Here is a 17,381-nt window from a genome sequence, read left to right as displayed (position 1 = left end):
GAGAGGGCTATGATTCACAGGCAGGTCCCATGGGCATCCTGAAGCAGACGTAATCACTGTGCTGACTCATCAGGGTCCAGGCGTCACAGCCGCCTGGGGAGTGGAACCGAGTCCCAGTCATCCAGCCTTGGAGTCTCACGGGAGCAGCAGGCAGGGAGAGGAGGGGCTAAGTGTGAGCTTTGAGCAGGGGTCTTACATCTATCTGCCCATCTCTTGCCCCTCAGCCCCAACCCTTCCTCCTGCTGTTTCTCCTGACAGCATCCAAGGGTCCTTCCATTTCCCTGAGAAAGAGAGAGCTCAGAGTTCCAAGGCAGCAGGTAGGGGAAGGTAGGATAAAGGAGTAGGGACCTGCAGGCAGTTTAGGCGCTCAGCTGACAACCAAGACGCACCCTGGAAGAAAAGCCTAGCAATCTACTTCCAAAAAAAACTAGCTAATGAAAACTCTATGGTGCATAGTTCCACTCAGACACAGATGGGGTTGGTTACCAGTAACCTGCCCATTTACTTCCCATGGTCCCTCTGCCAACTGCACTGAGGCCAAAGGATTTGGGGGCCAGGGATAAGCCCTGTTTCAGAAGCTACCCAGGGTCTGGGTACACACACACACACCTCTGCAGAGGGTCTTCATTTGCTTTTGCCTTTGGGCAAATCCTACCCCTGGGCCTCGATTTCCTTCTCTGTAAAGGGAGGAGAACATCACTCACCTCTCAGAGGGCATATGTGTACATAGTTGACACTCAATGTTAACTCCTTCAAAGAGTTCTTGCCATCTCAAACCTGTCCTGTGCTTCAAAAAAGCTTTCCAATTCAAGATACACATGGACTCATTTCTGTAACACAAGACAATACTCTGTTCTCATCGCACAATTAGCTACTAATTAACAGTCCAGGCAGAATTGACAAATCGGCACATGCAGCAGAGGGGAGGCTGTTCCATCCCACCTGATGACCAGATGCCTGGTTCTCAGCTGGGTGAACAAAGGAGCAATGCTTGGGCATCAACCCTCCTCCTGGCTGCCTTTGTTCAAAACCTTCTCTCCTTTCTGTCTGAAAGTTCAGTCGGGGGAACGTGGCTGTCCAGCTTTCGCCCCAAGGAAGGCAGTTTGATATAGTAGCAGCAGCATCCAGATTGGGGATCTCAACAGTTTCAGATTTATCTAGATCTATGAAATGTCAGTGCTCATTTTGGGAACAATAATTAGATTCCAGGTATTGGCTACATTCTGTGCCTGTTCTTGTTGGTCAGTGCCATCACTGGTTCTGCCTCATAGGCACCCTGCACAGGGTTTTTGAGGAGTGGCTGGTAAGTTTGAACTGTTGACCTTGTGGTTCAAAATGACCTTGTGGTCCAGTGCTTATCCTACAACACCACACAAGGACTCCTATCCAGTGCTTATCCTACAACACCACACAAGGACTCCTATCCTGTGCCTAGTATTACACATCCATTGATACCTCACTAGCTTTCCCAACAGAGTCCTGGTAGGGTAATGCACTGGCCAAAAGAATTTGAACTGCAAGGTCAGAAGTCCAAATTCACGAGCCGCTCCTCGGGTCGCTATGAATCCAAACTGACTCGCTATGAATCCAAACTGACTCGATGGTATTTAACAACAATAACAGCTTTCCCAACAGCCCTCAGGCAAAAGCATTATTCTAGGCAGTTTACAGATGAGAAGAAGGAGGCTCGGAGAGGTTAACTGGCTTGTCCCACACAGTGGACCCAGTGTCCACTGAAGGACCCCACTGGTCTTAGTCACTCCAGGGTGCCCAGTGATCAAATGGAAGTCAGCGAGGCCTGGTGGCAGGAATGCTGGTCAGACAGAAAGCTGGATTCTGGTTTCAGCGCTGACACTCATGAACCAAATGACCTTAGAATTGAGGTCACTAATCTTCTTTGGCCTCAGTCTTCTCATTTTGCAGAATGAGTGGATGGGAAGAAATACTCCCACCGACCTCCTAACACTTCCTGGACCATGAGCTGGCAGCAGAGCAATATGGGATGCTCTAAGGCCCGAAAGAGGATAATCTTAACCCAAAACAATGCACTCAGAGCTGTGGTTCAACTGGTCATTCCCTCAAACATTTGTGTTCCTATTCTGTATCAAGAGGCGGGCAGGCAGCATGCTACCTCAAGTGTTTTGGCCCTGTTCTCAGCCACTATCAACTGCATTTTTGTGAGCAGTCAGGGATAAAAGAGTTACTTCAGCAGGACAGATGGGGTTACTGGGGCTGGGGCAGGTCAGAGAAACTGGCTTTGTGGAGGAGCCAAGTCCACAGCCTTAATAGTCCTGGAGGCCATCTGATAAGGGGGGTGTGCAGAGCCCATGCAAAGACTCCAGTTAAGTCCATGGCTTTGTCCCTCTCTGGGAGCCTCTCTCTGAGGGTTAATCATGTGTTCCGGGGGGCCTAGTCAATGCCGCAGCCTCTAGGGCAGATGTTTTCTCTGTGACTCCTAGCTAATCCATTCAGAGCTCCCATCTGAACCTCTTTTCAGTTCCCAGAACCCCCTTAAGCCAGCTTACAGGAGGACTGCAAATGAAGTGGGCTTCAGGGTCAGGCTTCCAGGTGGCGGGAGGGGAAACCCAGTGGACTCAGAAGCTGCTCTCTCCAGGAGCCCAGATCCAGGTTTAGATGAAGAAGCAGGTTTAGAGCAGTCATGGCCTTCCCCTTGAGGCCTGGATCTCAGATGTGGTCCCAGTACTTCTTCCCAGTAAATTCTAATTCCCAGTCAAGAGCCATCTGTCGACCATCCACTGGGTGTCAGACATTGTAAAGTAAGTTTCCACTTCCATTTAATTCCCACAGTCACCCATGGGAGCTAAAGATTATTGTCCCAAATTACAGATAAGAAAATTGAGGCTCAGAGAGCTGATGTAACCTGGCTCCAATCACAGAGTCAGTAGAATTTGAACTCAGGTCAGTCTGACTCCCTATTCAGGATCCTGTTCAGAGCTGCCCACCCAGGCAGGCTTGGACTCTGTTCAGGACACATGCTTACTCATGTTTATCATTTCAGTGGGAATGTCAGGGCTTGCCTGTGTTCCTTCTGGTAGATTAGCAAAGTTGAGGTCTCTCTTTGAGGTCTGGGAAATGCATGCTCCCCAGTGGGAAGGGGAAATACAATGATAGAATCAAATTTCTTCCCATTTTTCCTTCTCCCGCTTTCTAGTTTGAGCACATAAAGTTATTAAATGTCTTGTGGAGTTAAAACACTGTTCTAAATCCTTTTGCTTATTAAGCATTCGGAGATCTTGGAGGCATTTTTAAGGGTGAATCTGGAAACAGCTCTTTGAACCCAGAATGCCTTCTGTGGGTTAACTGGGGGCCAGCCCCACATCCGCCACTGGCCAGCTGTTCAACCTTGCGTCCTTGAGAACTTGAGTTCAGGAATGACCTCAGGGTTCTGGAAGGGACTGAGAGTGAAATCACCAAAGCACAAGCAGAAAAGAGGGGTTCTTAGGAATCTGACAGAATTAATATAGAGGCATAACTCACAGAGGCACTGCTGTTTTTAGGTGCCTTGAGTCCATTTTGATTCATAGTGATCCTGGGTGACAGTAAGACTGCTTCACGGGGTTTACCTAAGCTGTAATCTTTTATGGAAAAGATCACTAGGTCTGTGTCCTAGAGAGCGACTGGGTGGATTTGAACATCCAACCTTTCAATGAGCAGCCTGCTGTGCCACTAGGGCTCATTAAAAGGTACACTGCCTGTGCAAAATTATAAATACCAATGGAATACGTGCAGAATAAAAAATAAGCCCAAATGCTTATGAAAGTTTACCAAATAATAAAACTTCTCAAACAATGTTTGAAGGAAGGGTTTTTTAAAAAGTGATGCTGGCATAAATGGGTACTAGTAAGATGGAGTAAAGGGCTAGACGGTTTTTTAAATCATGACAAAAGAGAAGTCTATATGCATGAAGTCTACAGATGAGGAAAACTATCTTAGATCTGAAGCAACAGAAGGAATTGTGATGGAAAAGAACAACAGATTCAACCATAGAAAACAAGAGTCCTGCTTACTTTAACATGACGCTACAACCAAGAGGGAATGCAAAGATTTATGGGAAATGTTTGCATCAAATTTTACCAAATTATGGTAACTTTCAATCTATGAAAACATTTAGGAAAAACATTGTGTTGTTGTTGTGAATGATAATTGAATCGGTTCTGACCCACAGCAACCCTATACAGGGTTTCTGAGGAGAGGTTGGTGAGCTTGAACTATCGACCTTGTGGTTCAAACCAACTTTGCAGTCCAGTGCATTAACCCACAGCGCCACACCAGAACTATGTTGTTGTTGTTGTCAGGTGTCATCAAGTCGGAACCGACTCATAGCGACCCCATGCACAGCAGAACGAAACAATGTCCAATCCTGGGCCAACCTCACTACCGCTGCCACACTTGAGTTCATCAATGATGCCACCTGGCTGATCCATCTCGTTGGGGGTCTTCCTCTTTTTCTCTGACCCTCCACCCTACCCAGCATGACATCCTTCTCCAACGATTATTTCCTCCGGACAGTATGTCCAAAGTAGGAGAGACGAAGCTTAGCCATCCTGGCCTCCAAGGAGCACTCTGGCTGCACTTCTTCCAAAACAGATCTATTGGTTCTTTTCGCAGTCCATGGCACTTTCAGTATTCTCCTCCAACCCCACAACTCAAAGGCATCATTTCTTCTACGATCTTCCTTATTCACTGTCCAGCTTTTGCATCCATATGAGGCTATTGAAAACACAATGGCCTGGGTCATGCACACCTTAAGATCCTAAAAATATGGAAAGGGCAACTTCCTTGGGGAGAAGTTCAACTAGGAAACAAATACATGGAAAATGGGGGTGTTTATCTGAAGACCTCCAGGCTTCCTACCTGCTTTAACTTCTGGGACCCCTGGGGAGGAAGTAGGGGAATGGATGCAAAGACATGGAATGGATTGGCCCTGTTACACTCCTGCTGAAGCTACCAAATAAACATCAGGGTCCAGGTAAAATTCCAATGGATTTGGGCCACCTATTTTCCCTTTATCTTTAACTCTCACAAAGCACATCTCTGACCATTTAATTGAGAGATGAGCACATACGATCAATGAGGCCAAGGTCATGGCTTCTAGCCCCTGGAATCCAGTTGGGTTCATACTGGGTCAAGGTTATTTCACCAGCTGAAGAATAGGACAGTATGGAGGGACTGGTCCAATCTATCTTAAGACCAGATAAACAGGCCCTGCAGTTTCCAGTTTGAAAACAGGTGACCAAAGGTATTCCCTTGACCAAGAAAGGGAAGGAGGTCTTGCCTGACTGGGGCCTGCCTCCCATCCCATTGACCTCTAGAAGGTGCACTCTGGAGCCACTTTTGCTTGAAGAGACTGTCAGCAGCCCTGCTCACCATCAGTGTGAAGGGGTGGGAAGGTTGCCTGTAACCTCCAGCCAAACTTTCTTTCCTTGTTGTTAAGTGCCATCGAGTTGGTACCCTCTCATAGCAACCCTATGCACAACAGAACAAAACGCTGCCCAGTTCTGGGCTAACTTCACAGTTGTTGCCACACTTGAGCCCACTGATGATGCCACTCTGCCAATCCATCTCGCTGGGGGTCTTCCTCTTTTTCTCTGAACCTCCACCTTACCAAACATGATATCCTTCTCCAGCGACTGGCCCCTGCTGACAGTATGTCTAAAGTATGAGAGACAAAGTTTGGCCATCCTGGCCTCCAAGGAGCACTCTGGTTGCACTTCTTACAACACAGATCTGTTGGTTCTTTTGGCAGCCCATGGTACTTTTAATATTCTCCTCCAACGCCATAACTCAAAAACATCAATTCTTCTCGGTCTTCCTTATTCACTGTCCAGCTTTCACATGCATATGAGGTTATTGAAAATACCATGGCTTGGGTCAGGCGCACCTTAGTCCTCAAGCTGACATCTTTGATCTTCAACACTTTAAAAAGGTCTTGTGCAGCAGATTTGCCTGATGCAATAAGTCCTTTGATTTCTTGACTGCTGCTTCCATGAGTGTTGATGGTTGATCGAAGTAAAATAAAGTCTTTGACAACTTCAATCTTTTCTCCATTTATTATGATACGATGTATTGGTCCAGTGGTGAGGATTTTTGTTTTCTTTACATTGAGATGTAATCCATACCAAAGGCTGATCTTCATCAGTAAATGTTTTAAGTCCTCTTCGCTTTTAGCAAGCAGGGTTGTATCATCTGCATAATCACAGGTTGTTAATGAGTCTTCCTTCAATCCTGATGCCTTGCTTTTCTTCATATAACCCAGCTTCTCAAATTATTTGCTCAGCATACAGGTTGAATAAGTATGGTGAAAGAATACAACCCTGTCGCACACCTTTCTAATTTTAAACCATTCAGTGTTCCCATGTTCTGTTCGAACAGTTGCCTCTTGGTCCATGTACAGGTTCCTCATGATTACAATTAAGTGTTCCAGAATACTTATACTTCATAATGTCACGATCCACACAACTGAAAGCCTTTGCATAGTCAATAAAGCACAGATAAACATCTTTCTGATATTCTCTACTTTCAGTCAGGATTCATCAGCAATGATATCCCTCGTTCCACACCCTCTTCTGAATCTGGCTTGACCCTCTGGAAGTTCTCTGTCAATGTATGTATGCTTGCAGTTTTTCCTGTATTACATTTAGTAAAACTTTACTCACATGGGACATCAAAGATATTGTCCGATGATTTCCGCATTGCATTGGGTCACCTCTCTTTGGAATGGGCATAAATATGGATCTCTTCAAATCAGTTGGCTAGATAGTTGTCTTCCAAATTTCTTGGCATAGATGAATGAGTGCCTCCAGTACTGCCTCACTTTGTTGAAAAGATTTTATTTTGTATTCCATCAATTCCAGGAGCCTTGTTCTTTGCCAATTCCTTCAATGCACCTTGGACTTCTTCTTCAGTATCACTGGCTCTTGATCATATGCTACCTCTTGAAACAGTAGAACATCAACCATTTCCTTTTGGTACAGTGACTCTTGTGTATTTCTTTCATCTTCTTCCAATGCTTTCTGCATCATTCAATAATTTGCCCACAGAATCCTTCAATAACGAAAGCTGAGGCTTGAATTTTTTCTTCAGTTCCCTCAGCTTGACAAATGCTGAGCACGTTCCTCCTTTTTGGTTTTTTGACTCCAGATCTTTGCATATTTTGTTGTAATATTTGACTTTGTCTTCTCGAGCTGATCTTTGACATGGTCTGTTCAGCTCTTGTACTGCCTCACTTCTTCCATTTACTTTAGCATCTCTAAGCTGGAGATGCTCTGGTAGTGTTAGTGGTTATGTATCGGGCTGCTAACCTCAGGGTGAGCAGTTTGAAACTACCAACCGTTCTGCAGGAGAAAGATGAGGTTTTCTGCTCTCATAAAGATTTTCAGCCTTGGAAACCCTATACAGAATCTATGTAGTCGGAATCGACTCCACGGCACATTACCACCACCACCAAGCTGGAGAGCAAGTTTCAGTGTCTCTTCTGACATCCATTTGGATCTTTTCCTTTTTTCTTGTCTTGTTAATGACATTTTATATTCTTCCTGCATGATGTTCTTGATATCATCCCACAATTCTTCTGGTCTTCAGACTTCAGTGTCTAATGTATCAAAGCCACTCTTCAGATGACCCCTAAATTCAGGTGGGATATATTCAAGGTCATCTTTGGGCTCCCATGGATTTGTTTTCATTTTCTTCAACTTCAGTCTGAATTTGCATATGAGCAATTGATGGTCTGTTCACAATTTGCCCCTGGCCTTGTTTTTGCTGATGATATGAAGCTTTTCCACTGTCTTTTTCCACAGATGTAGTCAATTTGATTTCTGTGTATTCCACCTGGTGAGGTCCATGTGTACATTCGTCTTTTATGCTGTCTAAAAAAGGTATTTGAAATGAACAAATCATTGGTTTTTCAGAATTCTATCATGCAATCTCCAGCATCATTTCTATCACCAAGGCCATATTTTCCAACTACTGAGCCTTCCTCTTTGTTTCCAACCTTTACATTCCAATCCCCAGTAATTATCAATACATCTTGATTGTATGTTTGAGCAATTTCAGATTGAAGAAGTTGGTAGAATTCTTCAATTTCATCCTTACTGGCTTCAGTGTGTAAATTTGAATAATAGTGGTATTACCTGGTCTTCCCTGTAGGCGTATGGATATTATCCTATCACAGACAGCATTGTACCTCATGACAGTACTTGATAAGTTCTTTTTGACAATGAATGCGATGCCATTTCTCTTCGATTTGTCATTCCCGGCACAGTAAACCATATGATTGTCAGATTCAAAATGGCCAATGCCAGTCCATTTCAGCTCACTAATGCCTAGGATATCGATGTTTATGCGTTCCATTTCATTTCTGACAATTTCCAATTTTCCTAGATTCATACTTCATACATTCCATGTTCCAATTATGAATGAATGTTTACAGCTGTTTCTCTTCATTTTGAGTTGTGCCCCATTAGCAAATGAAGGTCCCTAGGTCTTTACTCCCATGGACTTTACTCCATTCGCATCATCACGGTCAACTCTACTTTGAGGGGGCAGCTCTTCCCCAGCCACATTTTCAGTGCCTTCCAACCTGAGGGGCTCATTTTCCGGCACTATATCTGACAGTGTTTCTCAGCTGTTCATAAGGTTTTCAGTGATTAAATATTTGGAAGTAGTTCGTCACTCCTTCTTCCTAGTCTGTCTTTGTCTGGAAGCTCATCTGAAACCTGTCCACCGTGGTGACCCTGTTGGTATTTAAATACCAGTGACATAGCTTCCAGAATCACAGCAACTCACAAGCCACCACAGTGCAACAAATTGACAGATGAGTGGTGGTTTCTTCCCTAAGTACACCAAATTTACCAGTCACCAAATTCCACCTTCAAACAGGCCTAGAAGAAGAGGCAGAAGGGAAGTAACACTTCAGTTTTCTGAACAACTTGGCATCCTTCTAAGGTTGTGTCCATTTAAGAAGCTTCAAAGAGATTCTTCATTTAGCCCCACCAGGGAACTCGTTTGCATATGGCTTAACAAAGTAGGAAACTAACACAGAGGGGCTGGACAGACATCTAGCTGCTATTCATAAATACAAAGCATCAACAGGTGTTAGAAGCTAGAAATGGACGTTTAGTGCTGCCTGGGGATGGGGGCGGTGGGTGGGTAGACCTAAGGTAGAGTTTACTGTGACAAAAGTTGCTTGTCCAGAGCAGGTTTTCGTCATTCCTTTTATAGAATTATCATGTTCTTCTTTCTGGATGGTCTTTTCAGAAGTAGGAGGATTTTCAGTGATAACCACGATCTCCTCAAGTTCAAGAAGTCAGATTTCACAAGTCACCTGATAACATAAGGTGCGGCACCATCTCTTTGCTCCCTTAAAATCCAAAATTTCTTTACTAAACATTTCCTCCATTCATCCAAATGGCCCACTTATAAAAGTAAACACACACACAGAGACTGGCAAAGGAAATTAATCAAATGAGAAAGACAGACTCAAACAGGGAGAAAAAGAGGATACACTTTGTTCTCGGTTCTGGTTCTAAATCTGGCAGGAGGTGTGAAGGGCTGGCAGCTTGGAGGAGGTATTGGTGATAGTAGTTTTGATGCCAGCAGTGCCAACTCCCTCTTCCTCCTGCCTCAGGGCGGCAGGCCAGCAGCCACCGTTCTCTTAGGAACCAGAGGGAGAGTGGGTGGCATGCAGGAGCAAAGGAAAGATGCTCCACCCATCAGGACGCTTCACAAACCATAGCCAAGCCTCAGTGGTTAATGTGAGAGTCAGCCCCAAATTCTCACCCAGGCCTGTCACGTCTTTCAAGCTTCAGTTCCACAGTTTCAATCCCACTCTTGGCAGCTGCATTGAGTTGGCTCCCAAAATTGAACCTATCCAAAATCAAAGCTGTCCTTTTTGCCAAATAGCCCCACTTCAACTTTTCCTTTTCCTCTAGGTTCTGAATCTTGAGCCTGCCTGTGTGATTCCACTCCAAACTCCAATCATTTGTTGTGTTGTTAGTTCCTGCCACGGAGTGAGTTCCTACTTATGGTGAGCATATGTAGAACAGAATACATAACCCCTACTACCTGCACCAAATCATCTGCTAAGATCCTACAATTATCCCATCCCTTGACCCACACCTCCTTTCCATTCTCACTGTCATCTTCCAAGTCAAGGTACTTGTCTCCATTCACTGAGCAGACACCTGGCTAGACTCTCTTATCCCTGCAACCCATCTCACCTCTATCCCACAATCACAGAAACTCTTTCCAAAGCATTGCTTGGATCATAAAACAAATCTGCTTTTTAAAAAAAAAACAAAAAACTTTCAAAGCTTACAGCAGGATAAAGTCAGATCCAAGTTAGTTTCTCAGCTTTATCTCCCACTCCTACCTAACACACTCCCTGTGACCCCCCCCCCACACACACACACCAGACTGATCTCTTCAAGTTCAGATTCCCCCACACTGGGACACCTCCTGCCTCCTTTCCTTCTGCATTATGGGACAGCCAGGGAGAGGAAAGCAGGGGAGTCTTGGGAGATACAACATCCAACTTAAGCAACCATCTAAACTGAGAGACATTTCCTTGCTGAAATTCTAACATCTAATTACAAATTCAAAAGCCCACTCCCAAATCCACTCCCCACATCTAGATTCTAGGCTTCACCAACCATCATGTGTCATTTTCCTTCCACAACTTGTCAGATGGATCTTTAGTGCTGGGGGGACATCAACCCAAGTCCTTCTCCCACCTTTCCAGTCTCCTACTTGGCATAGAGAATTCACAGAACATTAAATGAAAACTGTTCGGTTTTCACATGGCATAAACCCACTGTGGTGCAGGCGAGTTGGGGGTGGGGTGGGGAAAGGATCATCTCGGGGAAGCCCACTGCCTTCTCCTGATACCTGGCCAGCTGTGGCGAGCAGTGTTGTTCCTCCCCAGAGAGGCACTAAGCCACACCCCCACCCCACGTCACCACCTCAGAGCGCAGAGCTTAGGGAAGCCCACGCAAGCAGGGAGACTGACGGTGGGGAGGGCTGGAAGGAAGAGGGGGGAATTAACTGCTCACCTACCTGATCAAACAGGACTTTCCAGTGCTGGCAGAGAGGGAGGCCATGCAGGCAAAAATGAAGAAGAGAAAAAGAAAGAAACACAGACTTATCACCAAGGCCTCTGTAGCTCTCTGAGGTTTCCAATGTAGCTTTCCAGCAGCTGCCTAGAAGGCAGCACAGAGATCAAGGAAAACCTGAGAGAATCTCCTCCCCAACACAGTTCGCTGAGCAAAGAGAGGGAACTCCCCAGATGGGGGTGGAGGGTAATTTCTAGTTCTGGGACAGGCAGGTGGAGGGATGAGCGAACAAGGGCGATTCTCAACAATTACCAAAAAAGCTGTCCAACTCTGTCCAACTCCCTCTAACTTCTGCTGCCTACATCTCACGTCCGCTCTGCATCCAGGCCTGGGAATGCAAGCTGAGTGCAATTCCATGAGACCCTGCTGGAGTCGTTCTTAACCTGCTTGGGGGTGGGGGTGGGGGGCAGAGACTCAGTCTCAGGAAGTGCTAACATTTTGCCTGTGATATGAGGGTGGAAGTGAATTTCCTGAAGTCCATTCTTTCTGAGTGAAAGGGGTTTGGGGCCAGAAGGAAATGATAGGTTTAATCAGGAGCAAAAGAGGAGACAAGACCTCAGGTTCCGTGGATTGTGGGGCCTGGCTTCACTCCTATGTCCCCACCCTGAGGGAGGGATGGGGCAGGGCGGGGTGTGTGCTCAGTGTTTCTCCAATTTTCAGGTTGATTCCGGGAGGGAGACGCTTAAGAAACTTCAGTTTCCAGGTCCCAATCCCCACCCCCCACCCCAGTGCCGGCTCTTCGGATGGTTCCCAGACCAGAGGGAGGGAGACCTGGGTATCAGATGGCGGGGAAGCCCTCTGGGGCAAAAACCTTCCGACCCACCCTCAGGGAACCATCCCTGGCACCGGCACTGTCACGGACTCAGATGCTTGAGTCCCCTTCAAAGAACAAACCGCCCCAGCCCCCCTACCCTCCCTCCCTCCTTCGGCGGGGTTCAGAGATAAGGATCAGATTGAATTTCAACCACTGTAGCGACAGGGCAAGTGTCTAGAGAGAGAGCTAATTTTCGAGTGGAGAAGGGGGTCGCCAGACCCATCTGCGCTGAGGAAGGTCGGGGACCCGGAGGTGCTCGCTCCTTCTCCAGGCTCCCAGAGCCCGCAGGTCGCGAGTGGGAGGGGAGGGGGAGTCACTGCTGTAACGCGGCCGCCTCTGCGGGAAAACGCCGCGTCCCGGGCATTGCACCAGCCGCGGGGAGGGGGCTCCGGCGTGCAGCCGGAGCTGCGGGTTCCGGAGCAGCGTCCCGCTAGGAAGCCTCGGGAGCGCCAGCGGGGTTGACGCGCGCGTGCGTTTAGGGGAGACCGGTTCCTCCGCCTCCTCGCGCCCGCAGGGACCCGGCCAATCCGAGGCGCTCCCGCGTCACCTTGAAAACCTCCAAGTTGCCCTGCGGGGGCGAGACAGGGGCAACTCTTCGGCTACCATCCCCCAGAAAGTTTGCCCGGGCGGGGAGGGGGCACTCACATCCTCCGGCGCCGCTGGCAGTGGCTCCTCAGCCTCGGGTTCCAATTCCTCGATGCGTTCCGCCTCGGCGCAGGCGGCCACTGCGGGTCCGGGGCTGGGGTGCTCGCCCATGGCCGAGACGGGATCCAGGGGCGGCAGGCGGCTTCGGGGCTCTTCCCGGGGTTCCGGGCTAACTTTGCGCCGCGGCGGTCGCTCCGTTCCCGGGGTTCGGCGCGCACCGCGCCGCTTCCGCGCTAACCCCGTCACCCGTCCCCATGGCCCCGGCCCGCACCGCTGCCTACTCGCGACCCCCGGACGCCCGGCCCCTCTGCCACCAAACTTCTCCGCGCCCGTGGCACCGCCGGCCTCCACCACCTTCCGGCCCCCACGAACGGCTCGGAAGCGAGGGCGCCCTTGGGCCGGCCCGGCCCCGCCGCTCCCCCGCGCTCTCTTCCCGCTTCCCGCGGCCCCCGCTCTGCGCCCGAGTCTCCTCCTCCCCGCGGACTCCTCGGGGGCGGCGCGCAGGCGGGGGCGGGGCTGCTCGCGGGACCGTCGTCCCCCGCCCCCCCTCCACACACACACACACACACACACACACACCCGGGCGCCACCATTCTGGCCAAATCGGTCAGAGCTGCGCGGCCCGGAGAGGAGGTGGGCTGCGACAGGGTTGGCTGAGATGTGGCTGCATGGTCCGGGGCGGGACTGGGGACTGCACTGACCCCAGCCCGATCACCACCAGCAACCTCCATCTCCGGCCCGGACCTATCTGTCCACAAAGGGCCCAAGGGAGGAGTTCTGCTTCTGAGACCCACCTCTGGTTGGCGGCAGGTGTGTGCAGCAGGCAGAAGGAGGGTTTCACTTAGTTGGCAACCAACGTTGGGGTTAACTGGGAGTGAATTGGGGAAGGGATGTGTTGAAGACCGGATCCCCCAGCTATCCTCCCATCTCTATTCACTAGGGTCTCTGATTTTGGAGGCATGGAAGACCTAGTCTTTTAGGAAACAGAGAAAGCAGGTAGGGGGATGCCCGGACCCCAAACCCTACTTCGTGTCCTTCCTACACTCAGGGCTAAATACTTTCGTTTGATCAGGTTGACAAAGGTTAGCCCAGGGAAATGCCCTCTGCAGCAGGGAGAAAGAAAGTAAAGAAACTAAAGCCAGCAGGAATGAGAGTATGAGATCTATTGAAAAAAAGCAAGCAAAACCGAAGCTGTTTTCCTGTAGGAAAGAGCCCACAGGATATACCATCTTCCTGAAGCAGATGTGCCTAATCGGTGCCAGTGGTGGCTGGATAGGTGCCCAGCTGTCCCCAGGGAGGCTCACAGGCTGGGCTCATTCCAGGTGAGTTCCCCAAACCTCACCAAGGCTTTCACTCCTCTTCCCAACACCCACTCAAGCACACTCCCTCTCAGAATCCAGAACTCTTGCAATAGTGAAAGTTGCGATTAATGCTCGAATCTTCATAAAGCAAACATTACCCCCCAGTCCCAAGGTCTGACCTGTGGCCATCCTACCAGGAAATGACTGCTCCCCTGAAACACAGAGGAGGAAATTAACTCCGTTCTAATTAGGTGAATTTTCTACAGACACCAATTTTCATCTCTGTTTCAGAAAGTGTGATCATTTCTCGACTATTTTTGTTTCTCACCACCCCCCTCCCCAATTCCTACTCTACTAACAAGTCAAGATCCTGCCAAGATTTTCTTGTAAATAAAACTGTCTACATAGGGTGTGATTTTGAAAACAGCCTTCAGGGGACAGAAGACAGGCTGACTCCGCTGTAGAAAGAAACCCAGAAAGACAAGAGGGTACTGGGCCCATCTCTATCCTCCACTGTCATTTGCATGACCCACTGAGTGCTGGCTCTGATTCACTTGCATTCTAAGACCTGGAGAAGTGGGCCAGGAAGCCTGGCTCTAGGGGAACCAGGGGAAGAAGGGCTGAGAGAGGGGTTGACCCCTCTACTGAGATGCCCAGCAGCCCTGGCCATGTTCTGACCCCAGCTGCCCCTTGGTTTCTGCCTCTTCCCCAGCCCAGGGACAGCACTTATCAACATATTCAATTCTGTCTGTCATTCCCTCAGGTGGAAGGGATCTCAGTTTAGTTCTATGGGAATTTACTAAACACTTATTGTCAGTGATAAAGCTTTGGGAATAAAATGATAGATAGGACCCAGACCCTGCCCTCCAGAAGCCATTTAACTGGAGGTGATAACCATGATCAACACAACTTCTGGGTCAAGGGAAGTCCAGAGGGTGTAGAAGCCCAAAGAAGGAGGTCTCTATAGGTCCAGGAAGGTTTCCCAAAGATACATGCCACCAGAGATGAGTCTTAAACACTTTAACCAGGCAACATGGGGAAGGTGAAGGGAGACATTCCAGGCAGAGGGAACAGCATGGGCAAAGCTGGCATTAAGCAGCATGGAATTGGAGGGAACTACAAACAATTTGGCAAGGCTGGAAAATAGAACAAGATGCTTAATATCTAAAGAGCCCAGTCTGAAAGGGAGGGTTGTGGAGGACTGTGAGTTTGGACTTTGCCCTAAGGGCAATAGGGAGCTATTGAAGAATTGTAGGTAGAAGAGAGTAACACTTTCAAAGATTCCCCTGACTACAGTGTGGTAGATGGTCAGGAGGGGAGTTGGCCTGAGGATAGGGGGCTGGGAGGTGTTGTCAGAAGGAAGAGGTGATGAGGACATCACTGGTTAGAATCAAGGGGACGGGGTGAGGGTGGGGATTTGCGAAGTGTGAAAGGGCATCTTGCTCTTCTGTCCATCCCATTTTGGAAAACAAACATGTTATCAAAAGTCTCTAGGAAAGAATTGCTGATCTCTAACCAGATCCTCTCCTCAGGAGGCTGCTTCCTTCCCTGGTCCCTGCTGGTCATGTAAGGCTTAGAGACTGTTAGGATTAGTCATTGTATCCAACATCCTCTGTGAGACCCACACTCTGAACTTCTTCATCCTCTTTGTGGCCTCTCTCTCTCCCTCAGTCCCAGGTGAATCTGCAACTAACTATGACCCAGATTCCCAGCAGAGAGTGGGAAATGGAGCCTGAGGCTGGAAGGGCCTGATGGGTGGATAGAGAGGCTTCCCCCAAGCCCAGAAACCTCCAGTAGATGGGAATGGCCAGGTTACCTGACAACTTTGTCTCACCCCAGTCTAAGACAATCTAAAGATGGTGGATGTTCTACGCCCTATTGGGGATAGAGGAAGGAATGGTTGTGGCCTCTACTCACTTTCTCTGAATGCTGCCAGGGGCCAGACACTTGTAGATGAACCCCATCTGAAGGCAGACAGCAGCAAACATTCCTGCTTTTTACAAGTGCTTCTACTTCCATTGCTTTCCTCCAGTCCTCCTAAGAGAATGCTCTAAGCCAGTGTAGGACAGGATGAAAACAGTTCAAACTCCAAGAGTTCAAGCCCAATTCACAGGGACAGGAGTGTGCTACTAAGATGAGCCTTGGTTGAACAAGAGTAGGTTTGGAGCTTGTTGTTGTTAGGTTAAAAGAAAGAAAGACACATGGGGCAACTGTAAGGAAGAGAGCGTGGAAGGGTTTCTGGAAGAAGGGAACTGCTGTAACCAAGGCACAGAGATAGGAAAACCGCTACTGATTGGGCACAAAGGATGTCGAGGCAGGTGAGGACCATGGCACAAAAGTCCTTGAGTGCCAGTTGGAGGAGGCTGGTTCTCGCTCCATAGACCACGTTGGAGCAGGGATGGCTTCAAACTGGAGGAGCATTTTAGGAAGATTAACTTGGCAGAAACTCAACAGCACAATTCATAGAACACATTGCCAGTGTCCATCATTTGCCAGCCCCTGGCCGAGGTGCTGAGAATACAGAGCAGTCAGACCCAGGTCCTGGCCTCCTAGGAGAAAATGAGATACATCTCTAATTACAGCTCAGTGGGATAAGGGGGAGGAAGCAAGAAAGAGTCATTTGGGTGAGATTCTAGGATGCCCCCATGAAGAGATGAAGACTTAAGAAAGAAAGAAAGAAAAAAAAGATCTAGTGTTTGGAACCAAAAACAATGGGGCTTCAGTTGGTGAACCAGGCAAACCAGGAGGAGAGGAGTGAGGAGTTTGTTTGTGGACACCTTGAGCTAATGAGAATCCAGAGAAGAAACACCCAGGGCTATAATATAATTACCACTCCACAGAAACGGCAGTCTTGAGAAGGGAGGTTAAGGAGGGGTGACTTCCACCACCACCCCCAGAACCTCTCTCACTTGGGTCTTTGTTTTCAACAGTTTCCCATTCTGATGACTCTCTCATCCAGGCTCACACACTTTGAAGCTCTTTCTCTCCCTAAAAAGAACCTAAATCGACCCTGGCATTCCCGTGTCCCCACCTGTAGCACCAATCTTTGGAGAAACCGACGAACCAGCTCTGAGCTGCCGCCCTTTGCCTGGCTGAGATGAAGACGTGAACTATTTTTGACTGAGATCCAAGCCCCAGACCTGAATTCCTTTGTCCTCCAGGAATCCCCCATCACGTTTGAAGTCGGCAAGTCAGAACAGCAGAAGAGCTCAGGAAGGAGAGCACCACTTGGAATCCAAGCTCCCTCCATCTCCATCTCCAGCATTCTTCCATCATTACCCAGTTGTCTGGGAGATCAAACAGAACAAGGCTGCTAAACGGATCCTCCTCTCCTCCCCCTTTTCCTTTCGTCTCTTCCTTTCTCACTCCAGGTCTCCACTGTTCTGAGTAACTCAAATCATTACTGAAAGATGTCTAGATTTACAGACACTGAACCCTGTTCAAAAAGAGGCATGGGCACCCAAAAGTTCAGCTAAGACAGACAGAGGAAAT

The 17,381-nt window shown here is 48.4% G+C and overlaps 1 protein-coding gene across 2 annotated transcripts in view; it reads right to left on the bottom strand.

Annotated features, from left to right (window-relative positions):
- Nucleotides 1–12,705, bottom strand: part of RHBDL3 (rhomboid, veinlet-like 3 (Drosophila)) — a 69,695-nt gene extending 56,990 nt beyond the window's left edge. Inside the window, exons 1-2 of one of the 2 annotated variants that reach the window (XM_006832303.1) lie at nucleotides 12,589–12,705; nucleotides 11,074–11,097 (exon numbers count right to left, since the gene is read on the bottom strand). In XM_006832303.1, the coding sequence (XP_006832366.1) occupies nucleotides 11,074–11,097; nucleotides 12,589–12,699 (135 nt within the window). In that variant the 5' untranslated portion in view covers nucleotides 12,700–12,705. The remainder of the gene's footprint in view (nucleotides 1–11,073; nucleotides 11,098–12,588) is intronic. The other variant, XM_006832304.1, reaches the window with a different exon arrangement.
- Between the last annotated feature and the right edge of the window lie 4,676 nt (nucleotides 12,706–17,381).

This window comes from Chrysochloris asiatica, unplaced genomic scaffold (assembly GCF_000296735.1).
Source record: "Chrysochloris asiatica unplaced genomic scaffold, ChrAsi1.0 scaffold00007, whole genome shotgun sequence".
NCBI lineage: Eukaryota > Metazoa > Chordata > Mammalia > Afrosoricida > Chrysochloridae > Chrysochloris > Chrysochloris asiatica.
The sequence above is the reverse complement of the archived record's forward strand: the minus strand, read 5'-3'. Positions and strand labels throughout refer to the sequence as shown.